We start from the raw sequence: 18883 nt of genomic DNA, 5'->3' as shown, positions 1-18883 counted from the left end.
GCACTTTTTCCCGGGACTTTTTTCTCAAAGTGAGAAAATAGATTACTTGCTGTTTGCATAATCCGGTTGAGATTCATTAAGTCTTTTTAGAGCACTATAAGATGATCCACTAACTACTAACACTAGCACAACACCCCTGCATACAACACTGTCCAGCAAGCAAACAGTTCCTTTCGGAGCTGAGGGGTCCAGGATAGCCAACTTTACCTTCTTCATTATTATAATCTCTCTGTTCTTTTGCAGTAAAAATTACACTCTGTGTCAGGTGAATTGATAACTTGTTTGGTGTGTTTGCAGCAGGTTTCAGTGCTTAAAGAGTAAAATGTTCTGCCCCACTATGAGACTCATCATGGAGAACTGTTTTTGTAGCAAGATAGTTGATTACATTTTCAGCACATACTTGTACTATTTTGCACTAAAACAAAGGGAAAAATGTAAAGTTGTCGTTATTTATAGGTTATTATGTTATGATTTTACTGGTCCGGCCCACTTCAGATCAACTTGGGCTGTGTGTGGCCCCTTAACTGAAATGAGTTTGACAGCCCTGATTCAGGGGCAAAACAAAATGAGAGGCGGTAGTGCGCGTGCGCGGGCAGCTGCCGTTACTCAGGTTGACGCTCGTTGACGCTCGTTGACGCGCCGCGCTGCTGATGTGGAGGAACTAACGGAGCCTGGTTTCAGCAGCTGCGGATGGAAATGAGGAGACAGAACCAGGTCTTGCTCAGACTCAGTTTGATGTAGTCCCTGATGTAGTCCCTGAGGTTCCCGCGTCCTCTGAAGGTTTTTATCACTTTGCTTTGTTTTGACTTCACGGACAGAAAGCTAGCTGCCGTTAGCCCGCCGCGCTCGGTGTAACGGATACTCAGACACACACGAACCGGTCCGGTTCGGTGAAAAGAGGCGAGTTCGCCCCGTTTAAACCATGATACAGGGATAGAAGAAGCTCCTGGTTGTGGACTGAATGTAAACCCTGGACCCGCTCAGAGACCGTGCTCCTGTAAGGGTTTAAAAACCAGCTGAGAGGATGAGCTAACCTGACGCTCTGACGGAAACCAGTGCAGATCGAACTACTGAGGAAGAGGAGGTGAGTGAGGAAGAGGAGGGATGGAGACTACACTAACAACACGCCATTTTCATTAGCTTTCAGCAGGAACACCATGAGCACCAGCAGTGAGGGGGTTAATTCACTCTGATGTTTCATGTGATGTCACCTTTCCGCTTCATGCCGCACCGCTGTCGGTGTAAAGTCCCTCCTCTGAGATCTGCAGCCTCATGCTGTGCAGCTCTCTGTTGACCTGCACCCTGAACCATCAGACCCAGAGTGGTCACAGTGAAGTGGTCCTGTGGTCTTCAGAGGCTCTCGTCGGGGATGTGGGGCAGCTCTCCTGGCCTCAGGAGTTCTGATGGTCTGTCATAAAGACTGCTGAGTCCATCGAGGTCAAAGTACAATGCGTGTTTTCAAAGTGCAGTCAGCAGGATTGATGAGCTGCCTCTCTCTTGTCTGTGGCCCGCTGGGAAGCATCTAGCTGTGGGGCTGTGGGGGCAGACTGCAGCTCAGGATCATCACTAGTGTTAGTCTGAACACAGAGACCTCACCCTGTTTACAGGATAGTGTCAGCTGAGCCGCTTCAGACACTGATACTGAACACATACAGAGTGAAGGGCGGTGATCAAGGAGGACTCAGTGGATCCAGAACAGGTGAAAGATGCTCAGTCAGAGTTAGAGTTCTGGACTAGCTGCTCTTAAAAACACTCAAATATTTACATACCTTTAAAAAAAGATCACAAAATAATGTATTTTCAGGATGCATGAGATCAGTCAGATCACATGTGTGCACTTATAAAACATTATTCACATGTCTAAACTCTCCTGCTGCAGATTTAAAGCTCCTAAATAACCTGAGCAACAACAGGAACAACTGAGCAGAGGATCCACGCTCTGCAGACCTCCTCACGCTCTTGATGAGGTTTGTGCAGACCGGTGAACAGATCCAGGCTGAAGATACGGTCATGATGCTCAGGAGGAGAGTCGCAGCCTTCATTACCTCCGCTCCATGAACCATCAATCAATCAATCTTTATTTGTACAGCGTCAAATCACAACAAACTTTATCTGAAGACGCTTTTACAGTCCTGCTCACCATGATTGGCACCCCTTCATTTTTTGCATAACCTCTACAATATCTTCAGAAATAAATGAAAATGTACAACATGTATATCACCAAGATCTTTTCATTGGAGGTCTAAAGTACTGTAACAAAGAAAACTGTTTTTTCAACTTAAATATTGTGATTTCAAAGAAGAAACAGAAAAAACAGCATGTGCAGCAATAATGGCCCCCCTCTTTAATATTTGGTTGCAGACCCTTTGGCAGTGATGACAGCCTCCAAACGTTTCTTGTATCCATCTAGAAGCTTCTTGCACTTCTCAGCTGGTGTTTTCTCCCACTCTTCTCTTTGCAAGTTGTTCAAGCTCTTGAACATTTGCAGGTTTCTTTTCCCCAATGTCAGATTTCAGCTCAAACCAAAGATTTTCAATCGGATTGAGATCAGGCCTCCCTGCTGGCCATTTTAAAACAGTCCATTTTTTCCTTTTCAACCATTCCTGTGTGCTTAGGGTCTTTGTCTCGCTGGAGGACCTATGATCTTCAACTCAAACCAAGTTTTCTTACACTGGGTAGGACATTTCGCTCTAAAATGTCTTGATAATTCTCTGATTTCATGATTCCTGTGATACGGTCAAGGCCTCCAGTACCAGATGCAGCAAAGCAGCCCCACAGCATAATGGATCCTCCACCATGCTTAACTGTTAGTAGGGTGTTCTTTTCCTTGTAGGCTTCACTGCGCCGTCTGTAAACAAACTGTGGGGAGTAGAGAGAGGGGGAGGAGTGCAGTAAATGGTCGAGGCTGGAATCAAACCTGCGACCTGTGCGACAAGGTCTACAGCCTCTGTATATGGCTGTATTTAGCTAGTTACAGCGGAGAGGACAAACTTCCTTTAACAGGCAGAAACCTCCAGCAGGACCAGACTCATGTTAGACAGCCATCTGCTGAGACCGTGTTGGGTCTGGAGAGAGGGATAGAGGAGAATAAGAGAGAGAGGGAGCTGATCTGAGGGACGACGATCCACATACATGTACGGCAACACCACTGAGACAAACTCCAGGAGCACAGTTTAACGTCTTTGGATCAGAGTTTAGAGAATAAACTTCATCAGCTGACTTTAAAGCAGAGAGAAACGTAGATGAGTCGAAGTCAGAGGTTTAGATAACACTCAGTGGAGAACTCAAACATGGACTGAATGAAGTACAGGTTGTCCTTCACGTGTTTATTTAAAGTCTGTTTGTTTAAATCTGAAATTCTATTTTTAGTGCCGGTTCTTCTTCTTCTGCAGTTTGTTTTTGCTGTGATAAACACGCCGTCTCTCCTTCAGTCGGTGTCTGAACGCTGCACACCTCTACTTGAAGCCTGATATCACTGTGCGTCGTGTGATGACAATAAGAGCGTTCTGTTTTAGTCTCTGGTCTCAGATCAGGTGTGCAGATTTGATCCACACCTTCAGTGAACAGATAAACATGTCCTGATGTTGTTGACGCTCTGGTGTGTCTCTGTACTGCATCGCCACCAGCTGATTGAAGCTGTGGTGACGGTGTGACTCATCCATGATCACATCCAGTGGCCGCCTATATTTAGCTGCTGCATGAGGGGTTTGAAAGTCATTGTGAAATTAGTTTTCCTCGTGAATGATCCGATTATTTCCTTCCTGGCGTCCTCACCGAGACGCTGACGTGGTTAGAGACGAGAGGACTCAGGCCTGCAGTGGTCATGAGGCTCGTACAGCATCTTTAAGATGAACATGGACTGTTTATAGAACAGAGGACGTCACTTCACTGGGAGCTTTGGAGCCAAGAGTCCACCCCCACAGGCGCTGACATGTTACACTGCTGCAGACAGGGCACGTGACCTGCTGATAGCATCAAGGGACTCATGTTAACCAAAACATGTAGGTCCCTCAGGTGGGTCCAGTCCTCAGGTGGGTCCAGTCCTCAGGTGGCTCCAGTCCACAGTGTCACAAATTCAGACATGGTTATGGTGCGTTCAATGACTCTTGTATTAGTATTTGTTAAGTTTCCTCAAAGATCAAAGACAACATTCTAGAATTCTGTTCCTTTAAGATCAAAGACAACATTCTAGAATTCTGTCTTTAAGATCAAAGACAACATTCTAGAATTCTGTCTTTAAGATCAAAGACAACATTCTAGAATTCTGTCTTTAAGATCAAAGACAACATTCTAGAATTCTGTCTTTAAGATCAAAGACAACATTCTAGAATTCTGTCTTTAAAGATCAGAGACAACATTCTAGAATTCTATCTTTAAGATCAAAGACAACATTCTAGAATTCTGACTTTAAGATCAAAGACAACATTCTAGAATTCTGTCCTTTTAAGATCAAAGATAACATTCTAGAATTCTGTCTTTAAGATCAAAGACAACATTCTAGAATTCTGACTTTAAGATCAAAGACAACATTCTAGAATTCTGTCTTTTAAGATCAAAGACAACATTCTAGAATTCTGTCCTTTAAGATCAAAGACGACATTCTAGAATTCTGTCTATAAGATCAAAGACAATATTCTAGAATTCTGTCTTTAAGATCAAAGACAACATTCTAGAATTCTCTTTAAGATCAAAGACAACATTCTAGAATTCTGTCTTTAAAGATCAGAGACAACATTCTAGAATTCTATCTTTAAGATCAAAGACAACATTCTAGAATTCTGACTTTAAGATCAAAGACAACATTCTAGAATTCTGTCCTTTTAAGATCAAAGATAACATTCTAGAATTCTGTCTTTAAGATCAAAGACAACATTCTAGAATTCTGACTTTAAGATCAAAGACAACATTCTAGAATTCTGTCTTTTAAGATCAAAGACAACATTCTAGAATTCTGTCCTTTAAGATCAAAGACGACATTCTAGAATTCTGTCTATAAGATCAAAGACAATATTCTAGAATTCTGTCTTTAAGATCAAAGACAACATTCTAGAATTCTCTTTAAGATCAAAGACAACATTCTAGAATTCTCTTTAAGATCAAAGACAACATTCTAGAATTCTGTCTGTTTACATTTACAGACCTGTGTTTGTTGTTACACTTTGACCCATGTCCCATCTGTTAACATGGAGGAGGCGGGGCTTATGAGCTATACTGCAGACAGTGAGAAGTCATGGCCTCCATTTAAATATAAGGTCTGGGATGTAACAGGGTCCAGTGTGGACTGTCTTCATGTGTCCAGATTCTGATTCACACCTCTCGTCTTATTTCACTTCCTTTAACTCCCAGTTTAAACTCTGCTCTGTGTGGATTCTGTAGTCTGTGATGTCCTCCGGGTTTCTTTGTTGACAGTGAGTGAAACATAAATATGATTCTCAGATGATCTCAGTATCTGAATGAATCTCTCAGCTGCAGGTCTGGAGATATCATCATATCTTTTCATGGAACAAAGACTGTTAATGTAGAAGGATGTTTAAGATCACCTCTGTCCTTCAGAGACTGTATCAGACAGAGTGATGATGTTGAAGATGTGACAGGTATCATATCTCAGGCTCTACCAGAGGTTTGCAGAGCTGTGTGTGACTCCTCCGTAGAGGTGTGTGCGTGTGTGTTTGGGTGTGTGTGTGTGTTTGTGTGTGCTCCTCTTCATCCCCTCGGCACGCTGCAGAGAGGAGCGAGGGAGAAAGTGGGTCAGCAGCACTCAGCTCATTGCTGTCACACTGATTTCTGTGTTTTGAGTGATTCTGGCTCTGCCCCCCCCACCCCCACCCACCGCCCCTTCGGTGAGGTTTTTACACTCTTTATCATCCTCTCCTCTCCCACCTACCTTATGCCTCCTCTCTTCACTCCCTCTGTTTTCATCTCTCCTCATCTGTCACTCCACACACCGTGCTGCAGATCTGCTGCCCTGCTTTGCTCCTCTCTGAGTTCCTGTCCTGACATCAGTAGACGTTTAGGTTCAGCTCTCTCACCCTGCGTGTGTTCAGTAAACATGGCGGTGTTAGACTCAGACTATAACCTGGAACCTTTAGGTGGTGCAGCCTGATGTTGTTGACCTCATTGTTTGAAACATCGATGTTTTGAAGTAAAGAGCGTCCATGCTCACTGAGTCTTCTCTTCTTCTTTCAGATGAGTCCATTTTGGCGGCGAGACTTGCCCCTGGCAGAGAGTTTGGGGAATGGCTCTCCTGTCGGCATCGCCCCAGGGTCCCTGGTCACCGCGGCACCGCAAACATCCAACACCTCCTGGGCACCGGAGGCCCCCGTGGTCACACAGGAGGAGCCGACCTTCCTCATGACCTCCACCGCCCAGACTATATCAGGGTTCTTCGTCTGGACAGCTCTTCTGATCACATGTCACCAGGTAAGGAGGTCTTCACTGTAAAGTCCACCAGATCTGAGTCCGGTCTGTTTCTGATCCACCACAGCATTGGCTCTGATAGGTTTCTATTCTAGTCCATGTGTTAACTTCCACTGGATCTGCTCTGTTGCATCCGGCTGCGTCTCTGATCCAGCAGGTCGTAGTCCTCCGGATCAGATACACAAGACTTCTATGTTCACCGGGTGCCGGAGCACGACGCATCAATGTCAACAGAGCAGATGGAGCGGGACAGGAAGTCAGGTTTCACCAAAACAAAAGTAAAACATCCGGTTAATTTTCAGAATAAAACACTCTGTGTTATCACCAGATCGTATTTCACTTAACTACAACAACAAACCAAAGTCATGATGAGCGGAGCCAGGCCTGGAGTCAACAGGTCAGAGGTTTTCAGAGGACCAGAAAGACAACATGGATGAGGAGAGGAGGAGGAGGAGAATCCTTGATTCAGTGATTACCAAGGGGAAACCTCGGTCACATGACTCCAGCTGTCCGGCGGTCCTGCTCCATGCTGCGTTCTGAAAACACAACCGGTGGGTGTTAACAGATGAGAGAGCGCGGAGCCGGACCGCAGTGGATCTGGTGGAAGTCCTGTGTAACTCAGCTCATCACTGAGTCATGAGTCAGGACAGGCATGCAGCAAATCCTGCAGGGACCAAAAATCCACCTTGGACCTGTGTGAGGAGGACTGTAGCGTCTGCATGCTGTGACTGAATCACTGATTAAAGCAACAATCAGTGATGCTCACACAAACACACACACATCAAACCACCCTGTGTGTGTATACATATAAAAACAGTGACACAGCTCTGTGACATTAAAAACAGAGAGAGCTCAGAGCCAGGTGGATGAACAGCTCAAACTACTTTCCTGTCTGCTGCCCAATGAGACCTGGATTCTTCAGTCTACCTGCACAGGCCGGTCTGCAGAGTCCACCTCCCTCTGTGTGTTCAGGAGAGCTGAGTCTCTGCAGCTGGCTGTTGCGTGCAGCGTCCCTCGGGTTGTTTGCTGTAACTGATACGGAGCTTTCATCAGTTCTATTGAGAGCCTGCAGACAGACAGACGGACTCCTTTCCACTCACTCAATGTCCACCGATCACCTGTCCTCCATGTAAACACACACACACACACACACACACCTGAGGCACAGTAACAGACTGTGACAACACACACAGAGGGAGACTCAGAGCGCAGGGCTTGTTGCTAGGTAACCTCCTCCCTTCCCCTGTACACACACACTCTTACTCACACTGTCACACCCACCTCTCACTCGGTGATGTCAGAGGCGTGCCGGGAGCACCTGTTGCCAGAGCAACAGAGGGCTCATCTTTACTCTGAGAGCGAGGAGCTGAGGATGGGAGACGAGCATGGACCTCCAGGTGGATCAGATCTCTGTCACCAAGAGGGACGCTCTTCAGGCTTTACTTCATCAGACGTGGCATAGACTGTGAAATATCCCTGCTGCTTTAACATCCCTGTATATCACCTTCATTCCCACTTCTGTACATTCTTTATTTATTTATTTATTTGTTATTTAATTTTATTTGATCTTTATTTTATTGTACTTTATTTCTATTTATATCTTATTTTATTCTTCTTCTATTAATATTATTTGGACTTTCTGACATACTGTTTATCAGAGCTCTGTAATGACTGAATTTCCCTCCCTGGAATAAATGAAGTATTTCTGATTGTGTGTGTGTGTGTGTGTGTGCTCCATCCACACTCTGAGCTGACACTCTGATACACAGACCCCTGCAGCTCTGAGTCCGGCTCTCTGTAGACCCGTCACGACTCTGAACAGTTAAAAACAAACAGGGACAAACTTAAGAAAGGCTGAGGGAGCTTTCAGGTGAGTGAGTCTGACTTTCTTTGGAGCTGGGATATAAATTCTTAAAGTGTTCCAAACAGAAACCTGACGTCAGCTCAGGACTAATGTCTGGGCGAGCGCCGTACAGAGTCAGCGTCTTAAAGAAGCTTTCTCCTCCATGGATGTGGAACTCTCTGAGACCGTCTGAGAGTCTATGAGGCTCAGGAAACTCATGGGGGGAAGAGTTCCTCACAGTGAATGAGTCTACTTATGGTGCCATGGCTGCAGAGGAACAAGGCTACCTTTGATTAATGAGTTCTAGAAGAAGGAAAAATAAACAGCAGAAAGGTCACAACGTTAAAGTTTTATATCCTGAGCCTGAAGGAGAGGAAACACTCAGCGTTTAACCGCTGCACGCCGTCACTGAGCGCAGACCGCTGAGTGTTGATCTGTTACTGTGCAGAGAGAGGAAAGTGTTCGACTGCATGACACGGGACTTCCACCAGATCCGTCTCTGGTCCGTCTCCGATCCGCTTCAGAACGCAGCACGGAGCAGGACCGCCGGAGTCATGTGACCGAGGTTTCCCCTTAGTAATCACTGAATCAAGGATTCTCCTCCTCCTCCTCTCCTCATCCATGTTGTCTTCCTGGTCCTCTGAAAACCTCTGACCTGTTGACTCCAGGCCTGGCTCCGCTCATCATGACTTTGGTTTGTTGTTGTAGTTAAGTGAAATACGATCTGGTGATAACACAGAGTGTTTGATTCTGAAAATTAACCGGATGTTTTCATTTTGTTTTGGTGAAACCTGACTTCCTGTCCCGCTCCATCTGCTCTGTTGAGATTGATGCGTCGTGCTCCGGCATCCGATGAACATAGAAGTCTTGTGTATCTGATCCGGAGGACTCCGACCTGCCGGATCAGAGACGCAGCCGGATGCAACAGAGCGGATCCAGTGGAAGTTAACACATTGACTAGAATAGAAAGCTATCAGATCTGGTGCTGTGACGGATCAGAGACATACCGGACATGGCTCTGGTTGAATTTGTCCGTTAAGACTATTTCTCTGTTTGATCTGTGCTTTGAAACTCTGGAGAGACCTGATATGATCACCTGACACACCTGGAACGATGACCACAGGTGTGTCAGGGTGAATAACTGGATGTCCAGGACTCTTTGGTATCTGATGTTTCTCCTCTCTTCAGATATACATGCACCTGCGTTACTACAGCTCTCCTAACGAGCAGAGGCACATCGTCCGGATCCTCTTCATCGTCCCCATCTACGCCTTCGACTCCTGGCTCAGCCTCCTCTTCTTCACCAACGAGGAGTACTACGTGTACTTTGACACGGTTAGAGACTGCTACGAAGGTGAGAGAGAGAGGAGCTGCTGATTGTGTGTGTGTGTGTGGTGTGTGTGTGTGTGTGTGTGTGTTGTGGTGCTCTAGTGTTTAATGTTGAATCTGAATTAAGAGAGAGTAGATTTACGGTGATGGCTCAGCAGCAGATGGCCTTTTCACTGTCTTCTCTTACAAAGGCGGCCATCTTTGTTCTTGTGTCTCCGTGGCCTCCTGGGATCGCAGGGGAGGGGAGACCTGTTTCCTAGCAACTGTATGAAACCAGTGAAGACTTCAGAGCAGATAAATCTTGAACTCGTAGTTTCTCTGCCGTCTCTGAGTGTTCTCTCACAGCTTCAGCAAGACTCAGTGTTAATTATTTCATCACGTACTGCGCCTTTAAGGACGAGTTAATTCTATCTTTAATAGAGAGTCAGTGTTTATTATTTCATCATGTACTGCGCCTTTAAGGACGAGTTAATTCTATCTTTAATAGAGACTCTGTTTATTATTTCATCACGTACTGCGCCTTTAAGGATGAGTTAATTCTATCTTTAATAGAGAGTCGGTGTTTATTATTTCATCACGTACTGTGCCTTTAAGGATGAGTTAATTTTATCTTTAATAGAGACTCAGTGTTTATTATTTCATCACGTACTGCGCCTTTAAGGACGAGTTAATTCTATCTTTAATAGAGACTCAGTGTTTATTGTTTCATCACGTACTGTGCCTTTAAGGATGAGTTAATTCTATCTTTAATAGAGACTCAGTGTTTATTATTTCATCACGTACTGTGCCTTTAAGGATGAGTTAATTCTATCTTTAATAGAGACTCAGTGTTTCTTATTTCATCACGTACTGCGCCTTTAAGGACGAGTTAATTCTATCTTTAATAGAGACTCAGTGTTTATTGTTTCATCACGTACTGTGCCTTTAAGGATGAGTTAATTCTATCTTTAATAGAGACTCAGTGTTTATTATTTCATCACGTACTGTGCCTTTAAGGATGAGTTAATTCTATCTTTAATAGAGACTCAGTGTTTCTTATTTCATCACGTACTGTGCCTTTAAGGACGAGTTAATTCTATCTTTAATAGAGACTCAGTGTTTATGATTTCATCACGTACTGTGCCTTTAAGGACGAGTTAATTGTATCTTTGATAGAGACTCAGTGTTTATTATTTCATCACGTACTGTGCCTTTAAGGACGAGTTAATTCTATCTTTAATAGAGACTCAGTGTTTATTATTTCATCACGTACTGCGCCTTTAAGGACGAGTTAATTCTATCTTTAATAGAGACTCAGTGTTTATTATTTCATCACGTACTGCGCCTTTAAGGACGAGTTAATTCTATCTTTAATAGAGACTGAGTGTTTATTATTTCATCACGTACTGTGCCTTTAAGGACGAGTTAATTCTATCTTTAATAGAGACTCAGTGTTTATTATTTCATCACGTACTGTGCCTTTAAGTACGAGTTAATTCTATCTTTAATAGAGACTGAGTGTTTATTATTTCATCACGTACTGCGCCTTTAAGGACGAGTTAATTCTATCTTTAATAGAGACTCAGTGTTTATTATTTCATCACGTACTGCGCCTTTAAGGACGAGTTAATTCTATCTTTAATAGAGACTCAGTGTTTATTATTTCATCACGTACTGTGCCTTTAAGGACGAGTTAATTCTATCTTTAATAGAGACTCAGTGTTTCTTATTTCATCACGTACTGCGCCTTTAAGGACGAGTTAATTCTATCTTTAATAGAGACTCAGTGTTTATTGTTTCATCACGTACTGCGCCTTTAAGGACGAGTTAATTCTATCTTTAATAGAGAGTCAGTGTTTATTATTTCCTCACGTACTGCGCCTTTAAGGACGAGTTAATTCTATCTTTAATAGAGACTCAGTGAGTGACTTCAGCTGCAGATCATAAATATACACCCACTCTTAGTAAAGAGTTCCAACACTAAATATTAAAAAAGAACAGACTTTGATGGTTTGAAAATTATTTAAAATAATAATAATAATAACTTTATTTAAAAGTTCTTATTATGACGCTCATTAAATACCTGATTAACAAACTGTAACCTGTCTCATGTCTGACTCTCTGCAGCCTTTGTCATCTACAACTTCCTGAGTCTGTGTTACGAGTATCTGGGAGGAGAGAGCGCCATCATGGCCGAGATCAGAGGGAAACCCATCGAGTGAGTGTGCTCTCTTATCTCTTTCTCTTTAATCAGATGACCTGTGGACGTGTCTCACTGTGTGTCCGTGTCCCCTCTCTCCTTCACGTCAGGTCCAGCTGTGTGTACGGGACCTGCTGTCTGTGGGGGAAGACCTACTCCATCGGGTTCCTCAGGTTCTGCAAACAGGTACAGATCAGAGAGAGTAAAACCTGTACATGAAGATCTGTATTCATTCCTCTGATTCCACAACAAACGAGACACATCTTTATCTCAGAGGGCGATGGTGCTCATGGGAAATGTAGTCTTCATCACAGAAAAAACACAGTACAGGTTTCATCCAGAGGGGGCGCCAGAATCAACACGACAGGAAAACCTCTCACTGAGACTTTAGAAGTGGAAGTTGTGCTTGAAGTTAAACTTCTGTAGCATCGCTGTTCAGCTGATGTTATTTATCAATCACTCATTCTCTGTCTCTCTCTCTCTCCCCCCCTCCCCCTCCCTCTCTCCCTCCCTCTCTCCCTCCCTCTCTCTCTCTCTCAGGCTACTCTCCAGTTCTGTGTGGTGAAACCTCTGATGGCGATCATCACCGTGGTTCTTCAGGCCTTTGGGAAATACAAAGATGGAGACTTTAAGTATGTTTCCAGGTGTTACCCTCCCCGTTACTTTGACCTGTGTGACATCAATAAACACGTCCTTTCTTCTGTGTCTGTCTTCAGCGTGGCGAGTGGCTACCTGTACGCCACCATCATCTACAACATCTCCGTCAGCCTGTCGCTCTACGCTCTCTTCCTCTTCTACTTCGCCACCCGAGAGCTGCTCGTCCCGTACAACCCTGTGCTCAAGTTCTTCATGGTGAAGTCAGTCATCTTCCTGTCCTTCTGGCAAGGTGAGAAAACACCTTAAACATCATCTATGAATGGATGAAACACCTTAAACATCATCTATGAATGGATGAAACACCTTAAACACCTTAAACACCATCTATGAATGGATGAAACACCTTAAACACCATCTTTGAATGGATGATGAATGGATGAAACACCTTAAACACCATCTTTGAATGGATGAAACACCTTAAACACCATCTTTGAATGGATGATGAATGGATGAAACACCTTAAACACCATCTATGAATGGATGATGAATGGATGAAACACCTTAAACACCATCTATGAATGGATGAAACACCTTAAACACCATCTTTGAATGGATGATGAATGGATGAAACACCTTAAACATCATCTATGAATGGATGATGAATGGATGAAACACCTTAAACACCATCTATGAATAGATGAAACACCTTAAACACCATCTATGAATGGATGAAACACCTTAAACACCATCTCTGAATGGATGATGAATGGATGAAACACCATCTTTGAATGGATGATGAATGGATGAAACACCATCTTTGAATGGATGATGAATGGATGAAACACCTTAAACACCATCTATGAATGGATGAAACACCTTAAACACCATCTCTGAATGGATGATGAATGGATGAAACACCATCTTTGAATGGATGATGAATGGATGAAACACCTTAAACACCATCTATGAATGGATGAAACACCTTAAACACCATCTATGAATGGATGAAACATCTAAAACACCATCTTTGAATGGATGATGAATGGATGAAACACCTTAAACACCATCTATGAATGGATGAAATTCTGTGTAATTCTGTGTGTCTTGGCGCTCTTCAGGGATGCTGCTCGCCATCCTGGAGAAGTGCGGCGCCATCCCTCAGATCAGCTCTGCAGACTTCTCGGTGGGCGAGGGGACGGTCGCCGCCGGATACCAAAACTTCATCATCTGCATCGAGATGTTCTTCGCCGCTGTCGCTCTGCGCCACGCCTTCACCTACAAGGTCTACATGGACAAAAGACTGGACTCCTACGGTAAGGAGAGTGTTCATGATTAGCCAACCCTGATGATGGGGGGCGTGGCCTCAGGCCACGCCCCCCATCATCAGGGTTGGCTAATCGGTCCTAAGATCCTCTAGTATGTTGTCAGAGAGCATGTGTGAAAGAGACTTCTGACCTGGTCTGTGACTTACTGCTTAAATTCAGAATAACCCTTTACCTTCTGGACTGTTCCTTTATTTCATCCTGCCTCTCTTCCTCTCCTCTCTCCCTCTCTTCCTCCCTCTCTTCCTCCCTCTCTTCCTCCCTCTCTTCTTCTCTGTGCTGCTGAAAGGCTCGTTTCCTATCTATGGACAGTACGGTAGGTCTGATGTCTCGCTCTGCTTCGTGAACTTTAAACCTCCTTTATTCCCTTTTTCTTTTTTTCAGTTCGTCCTCAAACTCGTTTGATGTCTTTCATTTCTTCTGTCAGTGAATTCAATCATTCAGACTTTATCTGTAAAGCACTTTTGATTTAATAAAGTTTTACAAATTGAGATATTATTTTGTATATGACATTTCAAAGACTTATTATTGATATTCTCTGATGGACAGATGGACATATAGTTGATGTACCTCTGCTCCTCATTCATCATTATTTAGATATTATTTAAATATTTTTATGTGTAAGTATTTTTTAAAGTGTCTCATAAATGTGTTTTATTCTGATTCTTGTATTTTGATTCTTACAGTAGTTTATGTTCTTAAACTTACTTAAATAAACTTTAAATATCTTACATACAGTATCTCACAGAAGTGAGTACACCCTCACATTTCTGCACATATTTAATTGTATCCTTTCATGGGACAACACTGAAGAAATGACACTTTAATATAATGTGAAGTAGTCAGTGTACAGCTTGTTTAACAGTGTACATTTACTGTCCCCTCAAAATAACTCAACACAGCCTTTAATGTCTAAACCACCGGCAACAAAAGTGAGTACCCCCCTCAGTGAAAATGTCCACATTGGGCCCAAAGTCTCAATATTTTGTGTGGCCACCATTATTTTCCAGCACTGCCTGAACCCTCTTGGGCATGGAGTTCACCAGAGCTTCACAGGGTCCCACTGGAGTCCTCTTCCACTCCTCTATGATGACATCATGGAGCTGGTGGATGTTAGAGACCTTCCGTTTGAGGAGGCCCCACAGATGCTCAATAAGGGTTTAGGTCTGGAGACATGCTTGGCCACTCCATCACCTTCACCCTCAGCTCCTTTAGCTAGTCAGGGGCCGTCTTGGAGGTGTGTTTGGGGTCGTTATCATGTTGGAGTACTGCCCTGTGGCCCAGTTTCTGAAAGGAGGGGATCATGCTCTGCTTCAGTGTGTCACAGTACATGTTGGCATTCATGGTTCTCTCAATGAACTGTAGCTCCCCAGTGTCGGCAGCACTCATGCAGACCCAGACCATGACACTCCCACCACCATGCTTGACTGTAGGCAACACACACTTGTCTTTGTACTCCTCACCTGGTTGCCCAAACACACACTTGACACCATCTGAACCAAATCAGCTTATCTGGGTCTCATCAGACCACAAGACATGGTTCCAGTAATCCATGTCCTTAGTCTGCTTGTCTTCAGCAGACTGTTTGCAGACTTTCTTGTGCTTCATCTTTAGAAGAAGTGTGAGGGGTGGACTCACTTTAGTGAGATACTGTACATAAAGTGGATTGGCTCCTCCCTTCATCACCGTTCTCTCAGTGCGTTTATAACCTGATCCGTCTCTCTGGCTCCGCCTCCAGGTCGCTGTGCCCCGATGAAGAGCATCTCCAGCAGCCTGAAGGAGACCATGAATCCGGGCGACATGGTCCAGGATGCCATCCATAACTTCTCCCCGGCGTATCAGCAGTACACGCAGCAGTCCACGCTGGAGCGAGGCGGAGGCCCCGCCCTCTCCCGCAGCCACAGCAACCTCAGCACCCGCGCGGACAACGAGAAGACACTGCTGCTCAGCTCCGACGACGAGTTCTAAAACTCGCTCTGCTCGAGGAGCCCGTCTGTCTAAGACCTTCTGTTTCTTAACGAGGAGAAGGTCTGTTTCTTATTTTCTCATTTCATGTCAGACTTCTGAAAACATGGCCGACAGAGAGGAGAGAGAGAGGGAGGGAGAGAGAGGTTTTATAGAGTCAGAGAGAAGATTTAAGGACTTCAGGTTTATTGATTAGCTCTCATTAAAGATGTGAGAGAGGCCATAACTGACAGGAACTCTATATTCACCTTCTGAATATGGTTTAGTTAAATAACCGTGCCTGCATGCAGCATCCTCACGCTGCTCTATGAACACAGCAAAAAAACAACAGACTGATGAAAGCTAAAAGTGCCATCTTCATCCGTCAGATTTGAGTTTCAGTCCGTGCTCTTCCTCTGCCTCGCACCGACACGTTGCCAAACAGAGAGCGTCGCCCTGAGCTCCAGTCTGAAGGCGTAGGAAGGATTTGTAGACAAACGAAGGGGTCTTCAGACGATCCGGCTCCTTTTTAATATATAAGAAACCCGTTTTCTATTGTTGTATGACCTTAAAGGTTCCTCTCTTTCAAGAACAGTTTGTTGGAGACGTTTTAAATATTCTGTGTTTGTTTCTGTTTGTTTGGAAGTGACTGAAGAGTGCAGTCGTGTGAGAGCGGTGTAACTGTGTGAGCGCTGAGGGAACAGCTGCAGGAGAGGCTTTAGTACTGTGCACAGAGAGGCTGACGGGAGGACAACACCCACACAGATTACAGATTACTGAAGAAGCAACACTTTGCTGCAGAGCCTGCCCAGCTGTGATGTGCTGTGGAGCGTAATCCCATAATTAAAGGCATTACACGCAGCCCGGATCAGGCCTGCCTCTGCTGGTGCGGCCCTGTAACGGCTGAGAGGAGGAAGGCCTGTGCACACAGGGCTCTAAATGTGACCGCTGTCACGTCCGTGTGTGAGGATGAGACGGAGGTTAAGTCCTGACAGGTCTCAGTTTCCTCTCTGGAGGTACGTCAGTGTTCACCGCTCTTCATCAGCCGATGTGTTTCAGGGGTCAGAGTGTCTCGTAGGTGTGTGATGGTGGAGCTCAGATGATCCTGTGACAGACGCTGCCTTTAAACGTAGGATCACAGATTCCACAGATTGACTGGAGGCTGCAGGTGAACCGACAGCTCGACCTCGTGGAGGAGGAGGAGGAGAGCAGTGGTTCAGTCGGCTCGGTGGTTAAAGAGAGGTTTATCTGTTGAAGTTGAAACTGTGTGTTTAGCTCTGAATGCTGCCCCTCATCTCTCAGTAACCACTCACCTTGTGTTTGTCTCTCCTGACTCTCTAATGTTCAGGTGAAGAACGCTTCAGTGGATCTTTTCTATATGAGTAACTTTGATTTAGTGGTTTTAGTTGAAGAGTGATTTTACTGCCTTATACTCTGCCTTCATGTAACAGCATATCAAGCATCCTGATGATCAGATTATAATCCACGCCATGCAGAGACTGAAAACAAGCCGACTATTTAAAGCAGGAAATATTATCCAGAGAGGGAGATGTAAATATTTAAAGTGAGCGCTTCAGTGAAATCCTTTCAGATGTTCTCATGTTTTATTTCTGTTGTAAACTTTTTTAAATATGTGTAACGGTTCTATTATTTCATGTTTTGATGCTTTAATGGTTTCTATTGGTGTTTCAAGGAAATTAAAGACAAATACAAAATATATATCTGTGTGTGAACGTTTCTTTAAAACACAGAGAGGGAGCATCAGACCGTCAGAAGGCCCTGAAGAACAGAACAGCTGATCAATACTTCACCTTAGTGTGGAAGTCAGAGATACCATGAATATGAATCAAATATTTAAACAAGGCGAGCCGTTTCAGAGATCTGAGTTCAGGTCTTAGATCCTGAAGAAGGCCTGACAGGAGGAACCCTGCAGCGTAGAGGTCTCCAGCGTAGAGGTCTCCAGCGTAGAGGTCTCTAGTGTAGAGGCCTCCAGCGTACAGGTCTCCAGCGTAGAGGCTTCTAGTGTAGAGGTCTCCAGCATAGAGGTCTCCAGCGTACAGGTCTCCAGCGTACAGGTCTCCAGCGTAGAGGCCTCCAGCGTAGAGGCCTCCAGCGTAGAGGCCTCCAGCGTAGAGGTCTCCAGCGTAGAGGTCTCCAGCGTAGAGGTCTCCAGCGTAGAGGTCTCCAGCGTAGAAGCCTACAGCGTAGAGGTCTCCATCGTAGAGGCCTCCAGCGTAGAGGTCTCCAGCGTAGAGGTCCCTAGTGTAGAGGTCTCCAGCGTACAGGTCTCCAGCGTACAGGTCTCCAGCGTAGAGGTCTCCAGCATAGAGGTCTCCAGCGTAGAGGCCTCCAGCGTACAGGTCTCCAGCGTACAGGTCTCCAGCGTACAGGTCTCCAGCGTACAGGTCTCCAGCGTAGAGGCCTCCAGCGTAGAGGTCTCCAGCGTAGAGGTCTCCAGCATAGAGGTCTCCAGCATAGAGGTCTCTAGTGTAGAGGCCTCCAGCGTACAGGTCTCCAGCATAGAGGCCTCTAGTGTAGAGGTCTCTAGTGTAGAGGCCTCCAGCGTACAGGTCTCCAGCGTAGAGGCCTCCAGCGTACAGGTCTCCAGCGTAGAGGCCTCTAGTGTAGAGGTCTCCAGCATAGAGGTCTCCAGCGTAGAGGCCTCCAGCGTACAGGTCTCCAGCATACAGGTCTCCAGCATACAGGTCTCCAGCGTAGAGGCCTCCAGCGTAGAGGCCTCCAGCGTAGAGGTCTCCAGCGTAGAGGTCTCCAGCGTAGAGGCCTCCAGCATAGAGGTCTCCAGCTTAGAGGTCTCCAGTGTGGAGGTCTCCAGCGTAGAGATCTCCAGCGTAGAGGTCTCCAGCGTAGAGGTCTCTAGTGTAGAGGCCTCCAGCGTAGAGGTCTCCAGCGTAGAGGCCTCTAGTGTAGAGGTCTCCAGCATAGAGGTCTCCAGCATAGAGGTCTCCAGCATAGAGGTCTCCAGCATACAGGTCTCCAGCGTACAGGTCTCCAGCGTACAGGTCTCCAGCGTAGAGGCCTCCAGCGTAGAGGTCTCCAGCGTAGAGGTCTCCAGCGTAGAGGTCTCTAGTGTAGAGGCCTCCAGCGTACAGGTCTCCAGCATAGAGGCCTCTAGTGTAGAGGTCTCCAGCATACAGGTCTCCAGCATAGAGGCCTCTAATGTAGAGGTCTCCAGCATAGAGGCCTCTAATGTAGAGGTCTCCAGCATACAGGTCTCCAGCATAGAGGCCTCTA

The 18883-nt window shown here is 45.2% G+C and overlaps 1 protein-coding gene across 1 annotated transcript; it reads left to right on the top strand.

Annotated features, from left to right (window-relative positions):
• The first annotated feature begins 590 nt into the window (after window positions 1-590).
• Window positions 591-17350, top strand: LOC117832149 (transmembrane protein 184B-like). Its single transcript, XM_034711142.1, has 9 exons — window positions 591-1084; window positions 6187-6420; window positions 9449-9614; window positions 11696-11786; window positions 11879-11954; window positions 12309-12400; window positions 12485-12654; window positions 13484-13678; window positions 15426-17350. Exons 2-9 carry the CDS (start codon window positions 6187-6189, stop codon window positions 15653-15655), a joined length of 1254 nt encoding a protein of 417 aa, XP_034567033.1. The 5' UTR covers window positions 591-1084; the 3' UTR covers window positions 15656-17350.
• Window positions 17351-18883: the final 1533 nt, after the last annotated feature.

Source organism: Notolabrus celidotus, chromosome 20 (genome assembly GCF_009762535.1).
Source record: "Notolabrus celidotus isolate fNotCel1 chromosome 20, fNotCel1.pri, whole genome shotgun sequence".
In the NCBI taxonomy this organism is placed as follows: Eukaryota; Metazoa; Chordata; class Actinopteri; order Labriformes; family Labridae; genus Notolabrus; species Notolabrus celidotus.
This window is presented reverse-complemented; position numbering and strand designations above follow the sequence as displayed.

Coding starts and splice junctions, on each gene's coding strand:
- LOC117832149 (XM_034711142.1), top strand. CDS start 6,187: ATGAGTCCATTTTGGCGGCGAGACTTGCCCCTGGCAGAGAGTTTGGGG. Junction 9,615..11,695: donor GGTTAGAGACTGCTACGAAG/GTGAGAGAGAGA, acceptor GACTCTCTGCAG/CCTTTGTCATCTACAACTTC. Junction 12,401..12,484: donor TACAAAGATGGAGACTTTAA/GTATGTTTCCAG, acceptor GTCTGTCTTCAG/CGTGGCGAGTGGCTACCTGT.